General features: G+C 43.4%; 1 protein-coding gene across 6 annotated transcripts in view; it reads right to left on the reverse strand.

Annotated features, from left to right (window-relative positions):
* The window catches only part of ZNF385A (zinc finger protein 385A), a 165,560-nt gene that overhangs the window by 44,050 nt on the left and 103,918 nt on the right, over positions 1-17,592 (reverse strand). For all 6 annotated transcript variants that reach the window (XM_072991137.2, XM_072991134.2, XM_072991133.2 and 3 more), the window contains one exon: positions 2,553-2,663. In XM_072991137.2, the coding sequence (XP_072847238.2) occupies positions 2,553-2,663 (111 nt within the window). The remainder of the gene's footprint in view (positions 1-2,552; positions 2,664-17,592) is intronic.

Raw genomic sequence — 17,592 nt, forward strand, 5'->3', positions numbered from 1 at the left:
GCTCCCAAGAGGCTCTTGGAGGAAGGGAAGGGCACACCATTACATCATGATGAACCCTGCATTGTGCAGCACCAGGGGAAGACCTGGGGGGGTCTATAGATGTTGCTCGATTCCAATTCCCATCAGTCTTACATGGACAATAGTCAAGGATTATGGGTGCTGTAGTCTCACACATCTGGAAGGCACTAATCTGGAGAATACTGTTCTCCTGCTTCCTGCATAGGACCACAGGTTAGTGGCAATGGACCCACATAATGAATGGGCGATGTCTTAGAAACTGCATTAAATTTCTCCAGTAATAGGAGCAATTTCTGCCTGCGCCCTTGGAGGGTTTCTGCTAGCCAAGACAGAATGACTCAAGATCAGTGGTTCCCAAATTTGGCTAACCCAAGTGTTCTTAAACTGCAATTTCCAGAAGCCTTCACCACCAGCTGTGCTGGATGGAGTTCTGGGAGTTGAAGTCCAAGAACATCTGGGTTACCCAAGGTGTGGAACCACTGCTCTAGACAGACTTTATTTCTTTAGTTGTATCAGAACATTCTACAATTTAAAATTATGGGCATTTATGAAATATAGATAAAATTAAAAACATATTAGAATGTTAAGCTAATTGAAGTATTTTGACCAGAAGCAGGAAACTTCAAAAGCATTATCTCAGCCATTTGCTAGATTTTCTTTCGTACACATGGTGGGGCATAAACTGCACATACATAAGTGCTTCACTGATTGAATTTCTCCACAGTCACAGAAAATCTGTTCTGTATCCAAGTAGCCCCATTTTACTTGTTTATTCTTTGTTCCTCCTGCTTCATTTTGATGTCTATTAAGTGACTTCCAAAATGCATGGTGTGAGTTAACATAAGGCTATCCCATGCCGTCATCTCTATTAAAGATTCCCAGCTTAGGGGTCATGACCCCCAACAGGGTCGCAAACTGTTTTGTGGGGGTGGAGGTATCACCAGACTTAAACAAACCAAGGGTTTCTCTCTGTATACCTATGATGATGCTAACAAAGTGGTCCCCAACCTTTTTCAAGTCACAATCCCCTTTTATAATAGCCAAGTAAACTGCAGTCCCTTCTCTCCCCCCCTCCCCGCCCCCACTCTGTTTGCATAAAAAGGCATTTTTAGTGTGGTAAAATTGTCCCTTCTCAGAAAGTAGAGGCTTCTGTCTTCCCCAAAGGGCCTGTTTCTCAGACATACATATACACACTAATTTTAATATCTGCCTCCAAAAGGTCAAGGACAACATTATTTAAGAAAGGCCACAACACACATAGGGCAACCTGCGACTCTCTTGTTGGTTATGACCCCCAGGTTGGGAAACACTGAGCTCCTCAGTTGCGTCTGGGCAGGTGATATTGGTGAGTTCACCGCCACTGGGCTGGAGAGGAAGCTAGGAAAAGCTGGGGGCAAATGGCTCCCAGGCGCAGTCCAAACTGCAAGCCCAGCCAAGGAGAGGGGAAAGGACCTGCCCCATCAGGCCATAGATATTTGGTAGCGGTGTTATGTGCTGTCAAATTGCTGCCACTTCGGGGTGTGTGCGTGCTGTGAATTAATGCTCCCCCAACCCCCAAAAAACCTTCACTCCTATAGTCAAAATCCCTGCTGCAAAGGCCGTGGTTTCTTTATTGAGTCAAGCCATCTTTGGTTCTGTCTTCCTCTTTAAAAAGGTAAAGGTTCCCCTTGACAATTTTTGTCCAGTCGTGTCCGACTCTAGGGGGCGGCGCTCATCCCGCTCTTCAAGCCATAGAGCCAGCGTTGGTCCGAAGACAATCTTTCCGTGGTCACATGGCCAGTGTGATTTAGACACGGAACGCTGTTTACCTTCCCACCGAGGTGGTCCCTATTTATCTACTCGCATTTGCATGCTTTCGAACTGCTAGGTTGGCGGGAGCTGGGACAGGCGACTAGCATTATTATCTTTGCTAGGAGAGTTTGTCTTCTCATGATACGTATGTCTACCCGATCAAAAATGCTTTTTCACGCAAGTGGAGGGGGCCACAGGTTACTTGGCTGTTATAAAAGGGAGCTGTGTGTTGAAAAACAGGAAACACTGTTCTACAGTAATTGGCAAATTCATAATATGGCATGCTACATCAGTTTCTGTGTTCCACCTGTGGTTTATTATGGTCCGGATTATGTAAATTAATCTGATGTACAAAATTTTATCTGAAGCAAGGAGGTTGGACAATGACCAACCTGGGTCTCTGCATCTTTTGATTTAGAGACGAATGACTCCAAAACCAGTCCTTACAGAGATCACCACCTTTCCCAGTTTCTTACACTTACTTTGTTTCCCCGAGTTTTGTGGCTATGCTAGATCTGTTTCATGTAAGAGGCACACAGACTGAAGAAGCAGCAGCATAAATCCATGAAATCTCCATCTTTGCATGAATTCTCCAAGTTTACACCTCTCATGCTCGCCACATGTTCATGACCACCACCCTCCCAGGACCTCCTTTGCAGCAGAGCAGGGGAAAAACAAAAGTGCAGAGGTTTGAGATATCAAACTTCAAAGTCTGACATCACTGCCTCCTCAAAAAGACTAACCTCCGAATTGAAGCGGATCTGGCAGACGTTGCAAGAGATGATGGGGCGCTTGGCCTTGGCTACGGGGACCCCAAAGGTGTGATTGATCACCGCTTTCTGCACCGGGTCCATCTGGCAAGAAAAAGTGGAGAGGAAGAAAGAGACAAGCATCGTGGTTAGTGAATATGGGTCTGCCATATTTAAGGTAGTGATGGAGAACCTCTAGCCCTTCAGATTTTGGGTCCTTTTGTTCCCAGAAGCCCAGCCCAGCTCAGCAAGGGATTGTAGGAACTGCAGTCCAAAATAACTAAGTGGCCAAAACCTCTCTGCCTCTGAATTAAGGCCTTCTTATAAATAAGGAAGAAGCTTGAGATCAAATGCTATAATCGTCTATAAACTCTGGGAGATACAGCTCTTAGGTAAATCTTGCTAGCTTTCCAATGAGGTGACTGTATGCCTGCCCATCTGCACCATCACCCCAGCCTGAATCCATCCCTTTGAGAAAGGCAATTTTTGAATATTATCAACCTCCCATCAAAAGACAATGCAGGTTGATGCCAGTGTTTTATGGCCCTACACAAGACCCTACACCCATTCCTTGTACATCAGTCTCAGCTACCTTGAAACAGAGCTTAGGCACTTACTTTAAAGGAGATACAGTAATGTATGCTACGCTGAATCCCTCCATAACCAAACAATAGCTTGGTTGACAATCCTAATGCTTAATCATGACTGACTTTGGGTTTAGGGTGAAATGCCTCCCTTTTCACCATTCACAAAACAATGTCCATCCAGAGAGAGGCTCTGGAGACACATCATTGATACACCTATCAATGTGGTAGTTCAGAGGATGGACCACCAGGTGCACAGGCTACTCTTGAGAACAGTGGGACACTGTGCATGACTTGGTGAAGCTGTGGAAGAGGGGGTCAAAGCAAAGAAGCCAGCAGAGGCCATAAGCGTGAGCTGGACGTTCAGGGATCAAATTTCACCTCAGCCATAAACTCAATAGGCAACTTGTCAAGACTCTTTCCCCTCAACCCCAGCATCTTTTCTGCCAGGAAGTGGGGTGGGGTGGGGGAAAGAGAGATGTCAAAAGGAAGAAAGAGAGAAGCACCACACTTTTATGTTGCTCTTCCTCCAAACTAGCGCAAATGAGGCCATTTCTCAGTCATAATCTTCACAATCCTGTGAAGCGGATCATGCATAGAGGAATTCGAAGAACATGGGGAAAATTACTTGTTCTCCAGGAGACAGACTGTGTCTACACATTGAGATGCCTTGTTGCAAAATTGCTAGTCTCTGTGACTCTCACAGTGGGAGATGATGACTAGTGAAGGGTTTTGTGCAACGTGTCTCTTCACAGAACTGCTGCCTTTTTCATTTGTGAATTAAAGCATGCACAGCAAGTCCAGAGGGACAGACTGATTGATCCATCTGACTTTTAAGGTCCATACAACAAGGCAGCAGCTATTTGCATGGAAATTATTCCTTTAAATGTGAGAACTGTTACAGAGAGCATGAGGAAATGCCTTGCCATTTTGCAGGTGAGATATTCAGGGGGAAAGCTCCTGGGTTTTGTGCATGAAATGGAATAAGTTAGAATGTACATCTCTAAGCAACTTACTGGAAAGTCCACCAGCAAGCAAAGGTCACAATACATGCCTTTTCACTCCACCAGTCTGGCTTTCATGTAATACAGTAGTCACTTCCCTTCCTGTACAGATTACTGAGGTAACACATGGGATGAAGCACCCTACGAATATTAAGTGATATCATTTAGGCACGCCACTCACATTGCAAAAGGATTATGAAGATTCAAAACATTCTTCTCCTTCAAAAGGAGACATTTGTATGGGGTGAGTGGAGAACAATCAAAGAAGTTGGTGGTGGAATGGGATAGTCTCAATGGAACAGCACATGTGAGCTCCACAGAATGAAAGGCTTCTCCCCAGGAGTCTCTCTCTATTGTATTATGAAAATACAGTCTGATGCTAAAACCAGCAGCAAACGTCTAGTTCAGCTGCTGTTCCTGGCAGTGGCGTCATGGAATTTGAGGTTGGACGCGGCTGATTAGCCAGAAGGCCAAAGGCCCTAGTTGTTTCCAGGGCTACTGCTCTGGCCTTTCTATTTCACACATTTGCATCCTGGGAGAACAAGCTCTCACTTCAGCCTCCCATGATATCCCACTTGGATCTCCTTAGAGTGCTTCTATAACTCCACAACTATATTGGCCAACTTATGTCAAGACAAGGTCTCAATACAGAGCCCTTGTGGAACACAAACTATGTAGAATTGCATGGTTTCAGATGCTGCCAAGCTTCAAGACCCAGAGGTCTCAATTTCCATCTCAGGTTTAACTCATTAGTGGTTCTACCCTAAAGCAGTGGTGGGGAACCTTCTGTACTCCAGAGGTTGATGAATGGCTACTCTCCTCAGATCTTGCTATTGGCTACTCTGGATACAGCCAGGGTGGGATTTAGCATTCAAAAGCATCTGGAACACCAACCAACCGAACCTAGGTCCTGCCCCAGGACATGCTGCTCCCGACCAATGGCCAGCACAGACAAAGCTCTTTCTGATTGGCTGGCACCATGACACAGCAATGTGATTAGGCTGGAATGGCTACAAGAAACCACTTCACTGGCCAGGAGTGTCTCATGGAGAATCTTGGCAGTGCAGAGTGCAGAGCATAATTAATAATGTCTAGGCACTGCGTTGGAGTACAGCCCAGGGTTGGTTGGCTGTTTCGCCCCAGTATCTGTGATTATAATATAAACTGTGAATAGGAAGTTGCTGGAAAGCCAGGAAATAAAGTCCAGGACCAAAAGCCTCATCACAGAGAGATGCAGAAGGTTGGAGAAGGCAGAAACTGGGCATCTTATAAAGACCTCCAGGTACCCTGGCAAAGTCCAGCGCCTGCCTCAGCCATCACACTGGGGAAAGACCATCGTGTTGGCTGTTTCTGCTCATCCAAATGGCTTGCAACTCAAGCCATTTTCACTCAGGAGATTCAATCAGGCATGCAGAATGATTATAAAACTTTAGTATTATCCCATCTGCATTACGAATGTTTCTTCTCCCGTTTCTCTCCTCCCTAAGCAAATATCATGAGGTGGGATCAAAGGAGTGATGACTTAAACCTCATGTTCGAAAGTGACCGCTATTTTACCCAAAGGGCAAAGCTGAAACCCACACCTCATTCTGGCTGTGCTACTGCATTCCACTTCCTGGTTATTTCTCAAACCTTTTCTGTAACAACAACAACAAAAAGCAAAAGATCTTACATGGCTCGTCTGGTGTAGACAGATATCTTATGGTGGCCCCCTTTGACAACTGCCTACTACCAGAGCATTTTTATTGATGTTTTTCCCTGTTCAGCACATACGTCTGCCCTCAAGGTAACCAACAACTTTCTTTGTTTGATCTGCCAGCTTCTAGAGCTTTGTGGCACAGTGGTTCAACTGCAATACTGCAGCCAAAACTCTGTTCACAAGCTGGGTTCAATCCCAGGTAGCCAGGCTCAAGGTTCACTCATTCTTCCAAGGTCAGTAAATTAAGCTGCGACCCTACCTTGATGTGGGGGCGCTCACTACCTTGGTACATGCGCTCGTAATCTCCAGATTAGACCACTGTAATGCGCTCTACGTGGGGCTACCTTTGGGGTTGCTGCGGAAACTACAGGTGGTGCAGAATGCGGCGGCCAGATTAATTAGTGGTGTGAAAAAATACCAACATATTTCACCCACTCTGGCCGCCTTGCATTGGCTGCCCATCCGTTTCCGCATCGACTTCAAAGTGTTGATGCTCACGTATAAAGCCCTAAACGGTTTAGGGCCTCGATACTTGGCGGAACGCCTTCTCCTGCCAAGATCTACCCGTGTCACCCGCGCGAGCCAGGAGGTGAGGTTGAGGAGCCTAACGCCGAGGGAGGCCCGGAAGGAGAAGACAAGAAATCGGGCCTTCTCGGCGGTGGCTCCTCGCCTCTGGAACAACTTACCTCCTGTGATCCGCAGGTCTCCCTCGCTGGGTGTCTTCAAGAAGCAATTGAAGACTTGGTTGTTCCGGCAGGCCTTTCCATCATACTCCTCTTGACCCCCCTCTTTTTTGCTTTGTTTTTTGTTTTGTGTATTATATGATTTAATGTAGTGCCTTCTTTTTTAGAATTGTCTGTCTCCGTTGTTTATATTATCTTTATGGTTGTTAGCCGCCTAGAGTGGTCCGTTTGGACCAGATAGGCGGGGTATAAATCAAATAAATAAATAAATAAATAAATAAATAAGTACCCGGGGGGTGGGGGGTGGGGGTGGCAATGTGTAGCCTGCATAATTAAATTGTAAACCACTCAGAGAGTGCTTTAAGCACTATGGGGCAATATACATATAAGCAGTACTCTGCTTTTTCTTATTCCTTCCTTTTTTTTCTTTCCTTTTTTTTTTCTTCTATCAGAAGCTAATGCAAACTCCGCTACAGACCCACAGACCTATTACCTCACAGTCTTTTCACAGTTCCACCCCAACACATGCTTTCCTGACAAGTTCCAACTTATGAGGTGGTGTGAATCACATATGACATAACCACATAAATGCACTTTAATATATATATATACGTACTGAGAATAAGAAGCACAATAAACCAAGGTGAACTGTTCCAGGAAAAGGAAGCATGTCTGTATTGAAAACACATGAACACTTGTTCTAGGACTGATGAGAAAATTAAAATTAAACCCAAATGTAATATAGAAAGTTTGGTCTCCAGACAGAACCTGAGAAAAAAAATCTTCCTCTACTCATGGCTTCTAAATAATGTTTGGGTGTGCTATGGTAACAACCACTAGCAAACAGGAAACAAGAGACATTATTTGACACCAGGGATTCAAAGGGATCTGGTTCTGTTCCAGAGCTAGTCTAGGATTTAGACATTTTCTCCCCTGTCCCTCTGATTTTGGGTAAAAGGAGAACACAACTGGAAGATACTGTGACTATCTGAACGAACCATGTCCCTTTCATCTTGCTTTTCTCTAGGGATTTCAGTTGTACCTTCAGCTCACAATGAGGGGAATGAAATGGGAAGCAATGGAACACACACACCCCAGTTCACTCCCATATTCAGCTTGCGAGCCAATTAACACCTCATGGGCTGCCAAGAGGTAAATTTCATTCTCTCTCTTTTTTTAAAGCTTCTAACATTTCTCAGCTTGATGTGAGCAAGATGGAGGCCACCTATTTCTATTTTAAAGCAGCCAACACATTTATGTTTAAAAAAGAGTGATTAGCAAATAAAAATAGGTTCGGCTGTGATGCTTACCAGGTTTAGAAAGTGCGCGTGTTAAAGAAGTGCCCTGCATACAAATAGGAAGTACTTATTTGAGTTTTTGAATTGTTTGAAAACACCAGTCACTTCTGTTTGAAGTGGTTTGTTTTTGTTTTGTCTTGTTTTGTTTCTTTGGATTTTGATTAAAGAGACATTAAAAGCATTGCACTGTGTGCCCTGTTGGCACTTCCATTTTTCCATGAATTTGTTCAAGTTCTTTGTTCAATGTTAGTTTATCCGCTACATAATCCTAGTGGCAGAGAGCTCCACCAGCTCATAACAGCAACATGTTAATCATAATTACATGACCACACAAGGCTGCCTCTTTTCCCACAATGCACAAGGTGTGTAGGAATACGACAGACGAGAGTGCACAAGGTCTACAGGAGCCACCATGGGGAGATTAAAATGATGTCTGCCCTGCCTTGCCTTACTCTGTGGAGCAACAGTATGGGTGGAAAAAAGGTAGAGCAGAGACCTGAGCCATTTGGCGACCAAAGCATCTCCCAATGAAGCTGTCCCTTGGCCAGCTCTGGAGCAACATAGAAGACATTTCTTGTTTTGCTGTGTTGCAAACAAGTCAACAAATGGCATGCCCCAGAGATTGTGCACGGCATTGAAAATGTGACTATCCAACTCTCATTTGAGAACATGAGATAATCTGCGACTGAGGTCGTCCTCAAGGCTGTTGTCCTCGAGAGCACATGTACTGCAGTGAGAAAGAGTTGTGATGAGTAGTTTTGAGTTCCTGTCCAACTGAATGTCGAAGAGGGCCAGATACCATGCCTGCAATTATCTCATTATGAAGCAGGCACGGGTGACTACCACCATCTTGGATGCTATCAAGCCGAGAACTTTCTGAACTACCTTGGCTCACAGTCTAAAGTGCTCTAGAAGCTGGGCCAACTTCAAAAACCTATCTTCTGGGAGGCAAGTCCTGGCGGACATGGAGTTCAGCACTGCTCTGATGTATCTAATCATTTGAGATGGACTTAGGGCGGATTTGTCTGAATTCATGCTGAACTTGACTCTTGAGATCCCTCTGTAATCTTGTTCTGCGTTGGCCTGAGTGACAATTAGCCATTCATTGATGTACAGGAACACTGAGATCCCCTGAAGTGTCAGGTAGGCTGCCACCAGTGTCATTACACTTGGTGAAAACATGTAGCACAGTTGAAAGACCAAAACGAAGGTTGTTTTTTTTTAAAAAAAATTGTAGGCTTGATTGTCCAAGAAAACAGAGGAACAAGTAGTGAAAATAAGCATCTTTTAGGCTGGTAACTGCAAGACAATCATGTTTTCAAAGGAGGGGAAAGATAGAGTCCAGAATAACTGAAGGCCACCTCATTTTGAGATAGTAAAGTGAGTAGAACCCCACAGGAATCTGATCTTCGGGGACAGGTTGGATTGCATTCTTGCTTAGTAAACAAAGTTATCTAGTTTCATAGAACTGGTGATGATGCAGTCATTTTAAAAATTCCCATAAGGGGGGAGTGTGATGAATTCTATCCAGAATCCAAACTCTGTGATAGAGAGAACTCAATTGTTCAAAGTGATAGTGCACCACATGCGAAGGTAAGGAGAAGATTGAGGGAGGTAGGGCAACAGATGCAGAAGAGGCAATCTCAGTTGGAAAATGGTCAAGCCTGCTTCTTTGGTTTTCTGTGGTGGCATTTAGTGGATGTGGAGGACCTGTATTTTGCTCTCTGCGGCTGATTGTCAGTGGTTGACAAGGTAAATTTTTGTTGATCCATGAAGTATCTAGAACAGGAATGACCTAAGGGCCTTTTCCATTTTGGATGGTAGGACCTCTGATGGTAAGACCCCTATACACTTTAAAGTGTTTCTTTTCTTTTGAATATCCTCCATGATGTTTTCAGTCTCTTTATTAAACAGGTCTTCCCCGTTGAACGGGAGGTCTTCGATTCTAGAGGGTCCATCTTCAGAAAGTCCTGTTGTTCTCAACCATGCAAAGCATCAAAATGCTATACAGTGGGGTCTTGACTTGAGAACTTAATCCGCATTGGAAGGCGGTTCTCAAGTCAAAAAGTCTGTAGGTCAAGTCTCCATTGACCTACAGTGCATTGAAAACCGATTAATCCCGTAACAGGCTGTTTTTGTTCCATTTTGGGTTTTTTTCTGGTCTGTAAGTCAAATCTCAGTCTGCAAGTCAAACCTAAATTTTGCAGCCAGAGAAGTCTGTAACTCAAAAAGTCTGTAAGTCAAGCCGTATGTAAGTCAAGGGTCCACTGTAGTTGTAGACTTAGAATTGGGCATGGCATCAACTGCTTGTCTTGCAGACAGCATTTCTTGCTTTGCCAGGATCATGGCTACATGCTAGAAAGATTGTGCAAGTAGGGATTGGTTGTTTGTTTGTCTTTTGGGATCAAGTTAATGAGGGAATACATCTTGTCCCAGAGAAACCTCTGCTAGGCCCCCATTGCACTTTGGTAGTTAGCAATGCGTATACATCCTCCTGATGTATCCTAACATGGTGTCCATACTACAACGGTCTCAGTTTGGTGGTGTGAGCACCTGTGACTGGTCAGGTCGAGACTGAGCTACCTCTGTAATTACTGAATTTGGAGATGGTTGCTTTGACAAGGAGACATCTTATGAGTGAAGAACACTCAGACTGCTGGGATGAGTTAGGGAGGAGCACTAGTAGTCATTTGATGAGAACTGTCATTTGTTTTTTCCATCCTGGGTAATGTGAGTGAGCCAGACAGAAGGGCTGTCGATCCGCAGATTCAACCTCGGACATCAAACTAAGCTAAACAAGCTCCTCCAAGTCTTTTTCTATGGGCCTTGGAGATGACAGAGACCTGGATGGTTATTGTCCTTGGTCTGCTTAGATTTCTATTTGGGTTTAGATTTTTTGGCTAATGGATGCATGGACTCCAAAGCAGACTTATACTTCTTCAATACCAATGGCTTTGAGGTCAAGGCCAGAGGCAACACTCAAGCGGCCATATCTGAGGGTGGAGAGTGGATTTCCCTTGGTCTCTGGTTGGTGGATGGCTGTTTAGCAGCATCTGCTGGGATTTTAACCATAATGCTGGCTTTAGAAACCAACTTACAAATGGAACAGATTGGTGTTAACTGTAGCTGAGAAGGGACAGTGACCACAGCTTGTAAAGACTTCTCTCAGAGGCATAACTTGAGTCTGAATTGACAATTTCTGAGGGTAGCTTTTGTGACGCTTCGACAATGAGGACAGGAATGGGTGCGATGTGTCTCACCCAGAGAGTAGAAGCACTTAAGAGTGGCCATAGAAGAGAGGCATCTTATTTCAACAGACGATACACTTCTTAAATGGACTTGCAGGTGCCATCGAAGTCAGGCAAGGCTGCAGATAACAGTCTGAAACCTTGAGGGGAGAGGAGGAACTAGTAACAGCTATTCATCTTTTTAAAGGTAAAACTCACAGTAAAATGAGGATAAGGAGAAAAGGAGTGACTGTGAGCCAAGGTAGTTCAGAAAGTTCTCGGCCTGATAGCATCCAAGATGGTGGTAAGTCTGGAAAAATGAAAAGCTCAGGTAAACTACAAAGTTCACTAAGCGGCAGCTGAAACGAACTGAGGGGAGGCTGTTGGGTGCCAAGATATAACTAATGGGGGGGGAGGCCTCTACTAACAGCTTTCTTGTATCATGCAGAAGCTCTGGAATGTTCAGATGAGGTTTTATGCATGCATGGAACACCCCATCTGTATGATTCACAGAGACAACAAAGAATAATAGTATTTCTGCTTATAGAGAGACAGCCATGTGGGTTTTGCCTCTTCACTACTTTCTTATCAGAAATAAAGCAGAAACTAAAGCACATCACCTGATGTTAAATCAAACATTGGTTATATTAACACAATGCAGTGTACACCTGCATCATGACTGCAGGTCAAGATGAATATATCTTATCCTCAATAATGTAAGCAAGTACATCTCTATAGATCACTTGTTGTAAAGCACAAGTGGGGCCGAGCCATTGCTCCCATGTCTTGTTTATGGGTTTTCCACTTGGATATCTTGTTGGCCCCACAGGAAAGACGATCCTGGATCTATGCACTTCTTGAATCCCTATGTTTTCTCAAATTTGCTACATCACAAAAATTCCAGCCCAGGGATCTTCTTGGGGTGGCAAAGAAGGACTCCACTGGAGTGTCACAGGGGCCCCTGAAAATTTCCAGTCAGCTGCCAAGCAGCATAAAGTTCTGTGAGTGGATGAGCAGAAAGGGTCCATAGCCAAGCCCTACGTACGTTTTCCAGGCATTTGCTTGGAAAACAATTTCCCAGCCCTCTCCAAGGAGAACCACTCTGCTCTAAAGACACAGGTCCAAAAGAAAAAGACAGAGTAGCTTCTGTCCTCAGCCCAGCCAGTAACACAGTCTGTCAGTCCAGCTGGCCCTGGGGCTTTGCATAAGCTGGAACCCTTTCACACACCTTCATGGGGAGGGAAAGGGTAGTGAAAGGTTGTGACAGCTGTTTAAACAGCTCCCACTTCATCCGCCTGATCAGGACGTTCAAGATTCACAGGGGGGACATGAAGGAGGAAAGGGAGAAAGCAGCATAGATCATATCCTGATGGAAATAATTTGCAGACTTAAAGTCTATGAGAACATCCTTAAGAACAAACATATACAACAATAGAATTATGTGATGCACTCCTTGCTAGATCAGACTGAAGAGGAATGTCCTTGTTCCAGGGAGCTTCCTTCACATGATTTCCATCATTCATATACGGGCACTTTCAAATATGCTGTTCTCCACTTCAGGCTGAAGCAGTACAGTCCAAAAAGAACTGTGCCATGGAGTTCTCTTGACAGGATAGCTCAGTTCTGACAGATGCAGGAAAACAATGGTCTGTTTGAGAGCCACAAATGCCTAAATGCAAGTGCCAGCATGAACTTATTGTCACCAGTAGGCTAACAATGATGTCAGAGGTGGTTTATATGCTTCTTATTTTCCATTGCAACAAAGAGCTGCTGCCCAAGATTTGGGGAAGGATGTTCTATAAAGGCAAAACTACACATTATAGGTAGCCCATGATTTGAAGAGGAAACTCCTTAACTAATGAAAGTGTCTGGGTATCACAACAGGCATTTCTTTTACTTCTGGGAGCAGACAAATTTATTGTTGGATGACCAGTCTTCAGGGTGAAGCCTGATTTTGCAAATCCAACAGACTACCTAAACTGTCTGTCCACAACACATCAGCTCTAAGAAAGGGCAACCTACGGCATCTGCCTCTGGCCTATGATGAAGAGGGACACATGGGGGCTGCTATATGGAATGCTTTTCAATACACACAGTCTCTCTACCACTCCTCTTTATTTGGCAGTATCGCTCCTGAGTTGGCTCTCAACCTGCACAATCCTGTCGGACTACATGCTGGCCCTGTTCTTCTAACAGCTCCTGAAACACCAGCAACTACATAACTACATTGCAGAGAACTGACCAATTTACTACACTTACATAGTTGTTAAAGTTATTTTTAAAAAGGAAGGGGAATGCATGAGCATAGCTTGGAATAGTAGTAAAGAAGTAGTAGAACAGGAACAGGAGCAACATAATACTGCTGTGTTCAGGAAACATATGTGCGAATTACCCTAGTGTGTAGAGTTGGTTCAAAATTTGGTTAGCTATTCCTGAGCGTGGTGGATTTGATTTGAAATTAATTTAAATCATGATTTAAATTTTTTTAAATGGGATTTTTGACAATTTAAATAAAAATCATTTTTAAAAAATCAAATCAAATCAATTTTTAAAAATAAATGCTTTTTCTCCACCCTGCTCTGACCTACTGTTGAGAGTACATTCACCTTAGAATCTGGAGTGCAGAGAAAATAAAAATACCTTACCACTAAATCCAAGCAACACCTCAAAATTAGGATTACTCTGGAGACCACTAGGAGTTTTAGTCCAAGAACATCTGGAGACCCAAAGTTGTTGAACCACTGCTCTATTAGGAAAACTACATTCAACAAGGCGCACAAATTTCCAGATGGTTTTAAAAGAGAGAAAGAGAGAGAGAGAGAGAGAGAGAGAGAGAGAGAATTGTGTTGTACATAAAAAGTGATGTGAATACAAACAAACAAACAAAAATCTCATCTGAGAAACAAAAATTTCAGTAGATCAAAGGTGTTGTAGGCATTATATAAAATATTAAGCTTTTGTTTAAAACAGTGAAAAGCATATTGAAATCAACATGCACACACTTACTTTGTAAGAGAAGAAAACAATCTATTAGTCTTGACAGTGTTAATTACACAGTCTCTTTTGAAATTGTTTTTGATGTCTGTGTACATTCAGTTTTCTCACAAATGAGAGAAATACATAATACAGTAATGGCAAATGGGAGGGTGTTGATGTGCTAGTCTGGGCCACCCAGGCTTCTAAGAAGCACTAAGGAATTGTTCAACTACAGCCACATTGGTAGAGCCACATTAATTAATTAATTAATTAATTAATTAATTAATTGATTGATTGATTGATTGATTGATTGATTGATTGATTGATTGATTGATTGATTAAGCTTATATGCCACCCATTTAGACATAGTCTACTCTGGGTGGCTCACAAAACGCAGAATTAAAAACAATTAATATGAAATAACAATTTATAACATTTACACAAAACAAAGAAGATAAAGATAGAGAAAAAGAGACAGTTACATAGTGCCCGGAGGGAAGGCCTGTCTATATAACCAGGTCTTGAGTTGGTTTTTGAAAGTGCCCAGCGAGGGGGCCAGATGAATCTCGGGGGGGGCGTATTCCAGAGCCTGGGAGCCACTGCCGAGAAGGCCCGGTGTCTTGTTTTTTCTTTCCGGGCCTCCCTCAGCATTAGGCTCCTCAGTCACCCCTCCTGGCTAGATCGGGTGATACGAGTAGATCTAGGTGGGAGGAGGCTTTCCGCCAAGTATTGAGGTCCTAAACCGTTTAGGGCTTTGTATGTGATCATTAGAACTTTGAAATCAACGCGGAATCGAATGGGCAGTCAATGCAATGCGCCCAGAGTGGGACATTGCTAACAGGAGCATAAAAAGGCCTCTTCTTGGCCTAGCACACGCATATGTATGTATTACATTAAAATGGCAAATAAGAGCACCTTCCGAAGCTTCCAGGAGCACAACCTGTCTTTTGTGGGCCCCATTTTTTGGCAGGTTGTGAAAAGGGGTGTGGTGGGGAACACTGGGAGTCCTGGAAGGCTGCATTTGACCTGCAGGCCACACTAACCTCTCTCTCTCTCCCTTTGTATTAAATGATACTGTATCTCATATGAATGGAAAACTCTTCACAGTAATATTTTTATAGGTAGAACCTAAGTACCAAATATGCTTCTCTAGCACAGCACACTACATCCTGTTGCCCAAATATATACCTCTAGATGGTTGGAGCTACTGAATGATAACGTGTAACCCAGAACTGGTTCACACATGTAAATACATAACTTGCTTTTGTCCTTGATTATTGTAAGATGAATTTGAGGAACGTTAAAAGACAGCAAATGTGTGTGTGTGCGTGTGTGTGTGTGTGTGTGTGTGTGTGTGTGTGAGAGAGAGAGAGAGAGAGAGAGAGAGAGAGAGAGAGAGTGTTTGCTCTTGACAACCATATACAGTATTCGCCTCAATGGGAAGATGAAGCCGCTGAACAAAGGCACAAATCAATATATCACGAACAAAGCAGAGTAATCAAGGAGGGAGAGAAAATGTCCACTCTTTCCCAACACACCATAGCTCAAGACCATCAAAATGAAGCCAACTGGCACTAGATTCAAGATGTTACGAGAAAGTCTTTCATCACACATTTAATGTATGAGACCTAAGCTTGCTTCTAGCTCTATATTAGGGTCAATTAGCTTAAACTTTTCCAAACTCTGAAACTCAGAGCTTGAAAAAGTTACTTCCTTGAACTGCAACTCCCATCAGTTACCACAGCCTGTAGAGTGCAGGGAGTTGGTTGGTTTGATTATTTATTTCTTAAATGTATACTAAATGTATATTAAATGTATTAAATGTATACCCCGCCCAAAGTCTACTCTGGGCAGCTAACAATAATAGGTAAAAGTAAAAACAATATAATAAAATAAATACAAGAGTAATAATATAGTTCAAGATGGCCAAAAATAATCAAGTGATGACAGGAGGGAAAACCTGCCTAAACTGCCAGGTCTTAAGATTGCTCTTAAAAACACCCAGCGAGGTGTTTTGGTTTTCCCAAAAAGAAATTTCTCCAAGCTCTGGGGATCACAAAAGAGTAGCTTTTTTGGATGGAGAGGCAAAAAAGAAGAAGAATGCAGGCAATACAATTTCCTCTCTTTGGAGCTATTCCCGCCAAGATTTCAAACTTCAGTTCCTTGATTCCTGCTGCTGTACACCAAGGACCCACTTGTTTGGCTTTAGGGGTTATTGTGGTGGCAGTGAGCTGCTCAAACGGGGAACGCAACTGGGCAAAATATATTAAAGACAGCCTTTTCTTTGCAACCACAGGTGATTGTGTTTGTTTGTTTTCATTCAAATGCAAGGACAATTGGCAGCTGCTCTTATTTATAAAAGGTTCATGTTATACAGTAATTTCTTTAAAACAGGCTAATGCAAGTAAGCACATTTGCTTAGATTTTGATTACAATCAGACAGCTGCAAACTCATGCACTTGATCACACAGAAACAGGAACAATCTCCTTCAAATCAGCCCTTCTATCTGCAGGGGAGCTGCTCCAATCCAGCCCTCAAACGAAGAAGCCCTACAGCTGGAACCAAAAAGTCCCGCTTGGGTTCAAATCAGTGTCAGGCCAGAGCACATTTCCCTGTATCTCATGTGACTGCCAGGACCGCTCCACAAGCAGATTGCACTGGACTGCTCTACAAACAGTTGAAATTGCAATTGATTTCCCCATGTGGTCACACCCTTAATTGATTCATCATTTTTCAAATGCACTTTTCTCGTCATTGGTTAAAACGAACTTTTCTCTCTCTCGTTGGTTGACATTCCTCATCTTTGCAAGATACTGTATTGTGAAGGCATGCCACAGGCTCTCGTGGATTTTTGAAAAGATGGGATTTATACTTCACTGGCTTCATCTGTCACTGGCTATTAACGATGATCATTCAGCACAGCTTTCACAGTCAGGAGGCTGAGGACAAACAACCCGGCAGCTGCCACCTCCTTGCCCTTCTTCCCTGCTTCCCAGGGCTGTATAACTGGCAACCACTGGAGACAGAGCATTCCAGGGGATAGATCTTTGATCTTCCCCCGTGCAGCATTTAAAAAAATATATCCTAAATATATCCTTATATCTTCCCTGATCTCTTTTCCAAGGGACCCTGACTCTGTAAAAGCTGTTTAGAACATTTCACTGTTTGAAGAAAGAAAACAACAAGAATTACAGAAAAACCAAAGTATATTACGTGCAGGGAAGGTGTTTCACAGCTGTTTTAAGAATATACCTTTTTTAAAAAAAATCAACAATAAATGAATGCACTTTACCCAAAGGGACACCATCTAGCCCATCTTTTGCAATGGAAGAAAGCTGCAAGGCTAACTCACGCGGGGGGGGGGGGGGGCTCCAGCAAGAGAGCCTGTCACTGCAGCTAGCACAGCAATGAGAAAGGTGACTTTGGAGACGGTTATCGATCCCTCTGCAGCTCAGGCCACTATCAAACCGTCTCTCTGAAGAATAGGAAAGGGTAACGTTGCAGGGATTTAATTATGGGATGGTGGCCAACGGCTGCCCTGCTGTCACTGATGAGGAATGTA

Source organism: Pogona vitticeps, chromosome 2 (assembly GCF_051106095.1).
Source record: "Pogona vitticeps strain Pit_001003342236 chromosome 2, PviZW2.1, whole genome shotgun sequence".
Classification (NCBI taxonomy): domain Eukaryota; kingdom Metazoa; phylum Chordata; class Lepidosauria; order Squamata; family Agamidae; genus Pogona; species Pogona vitticeps.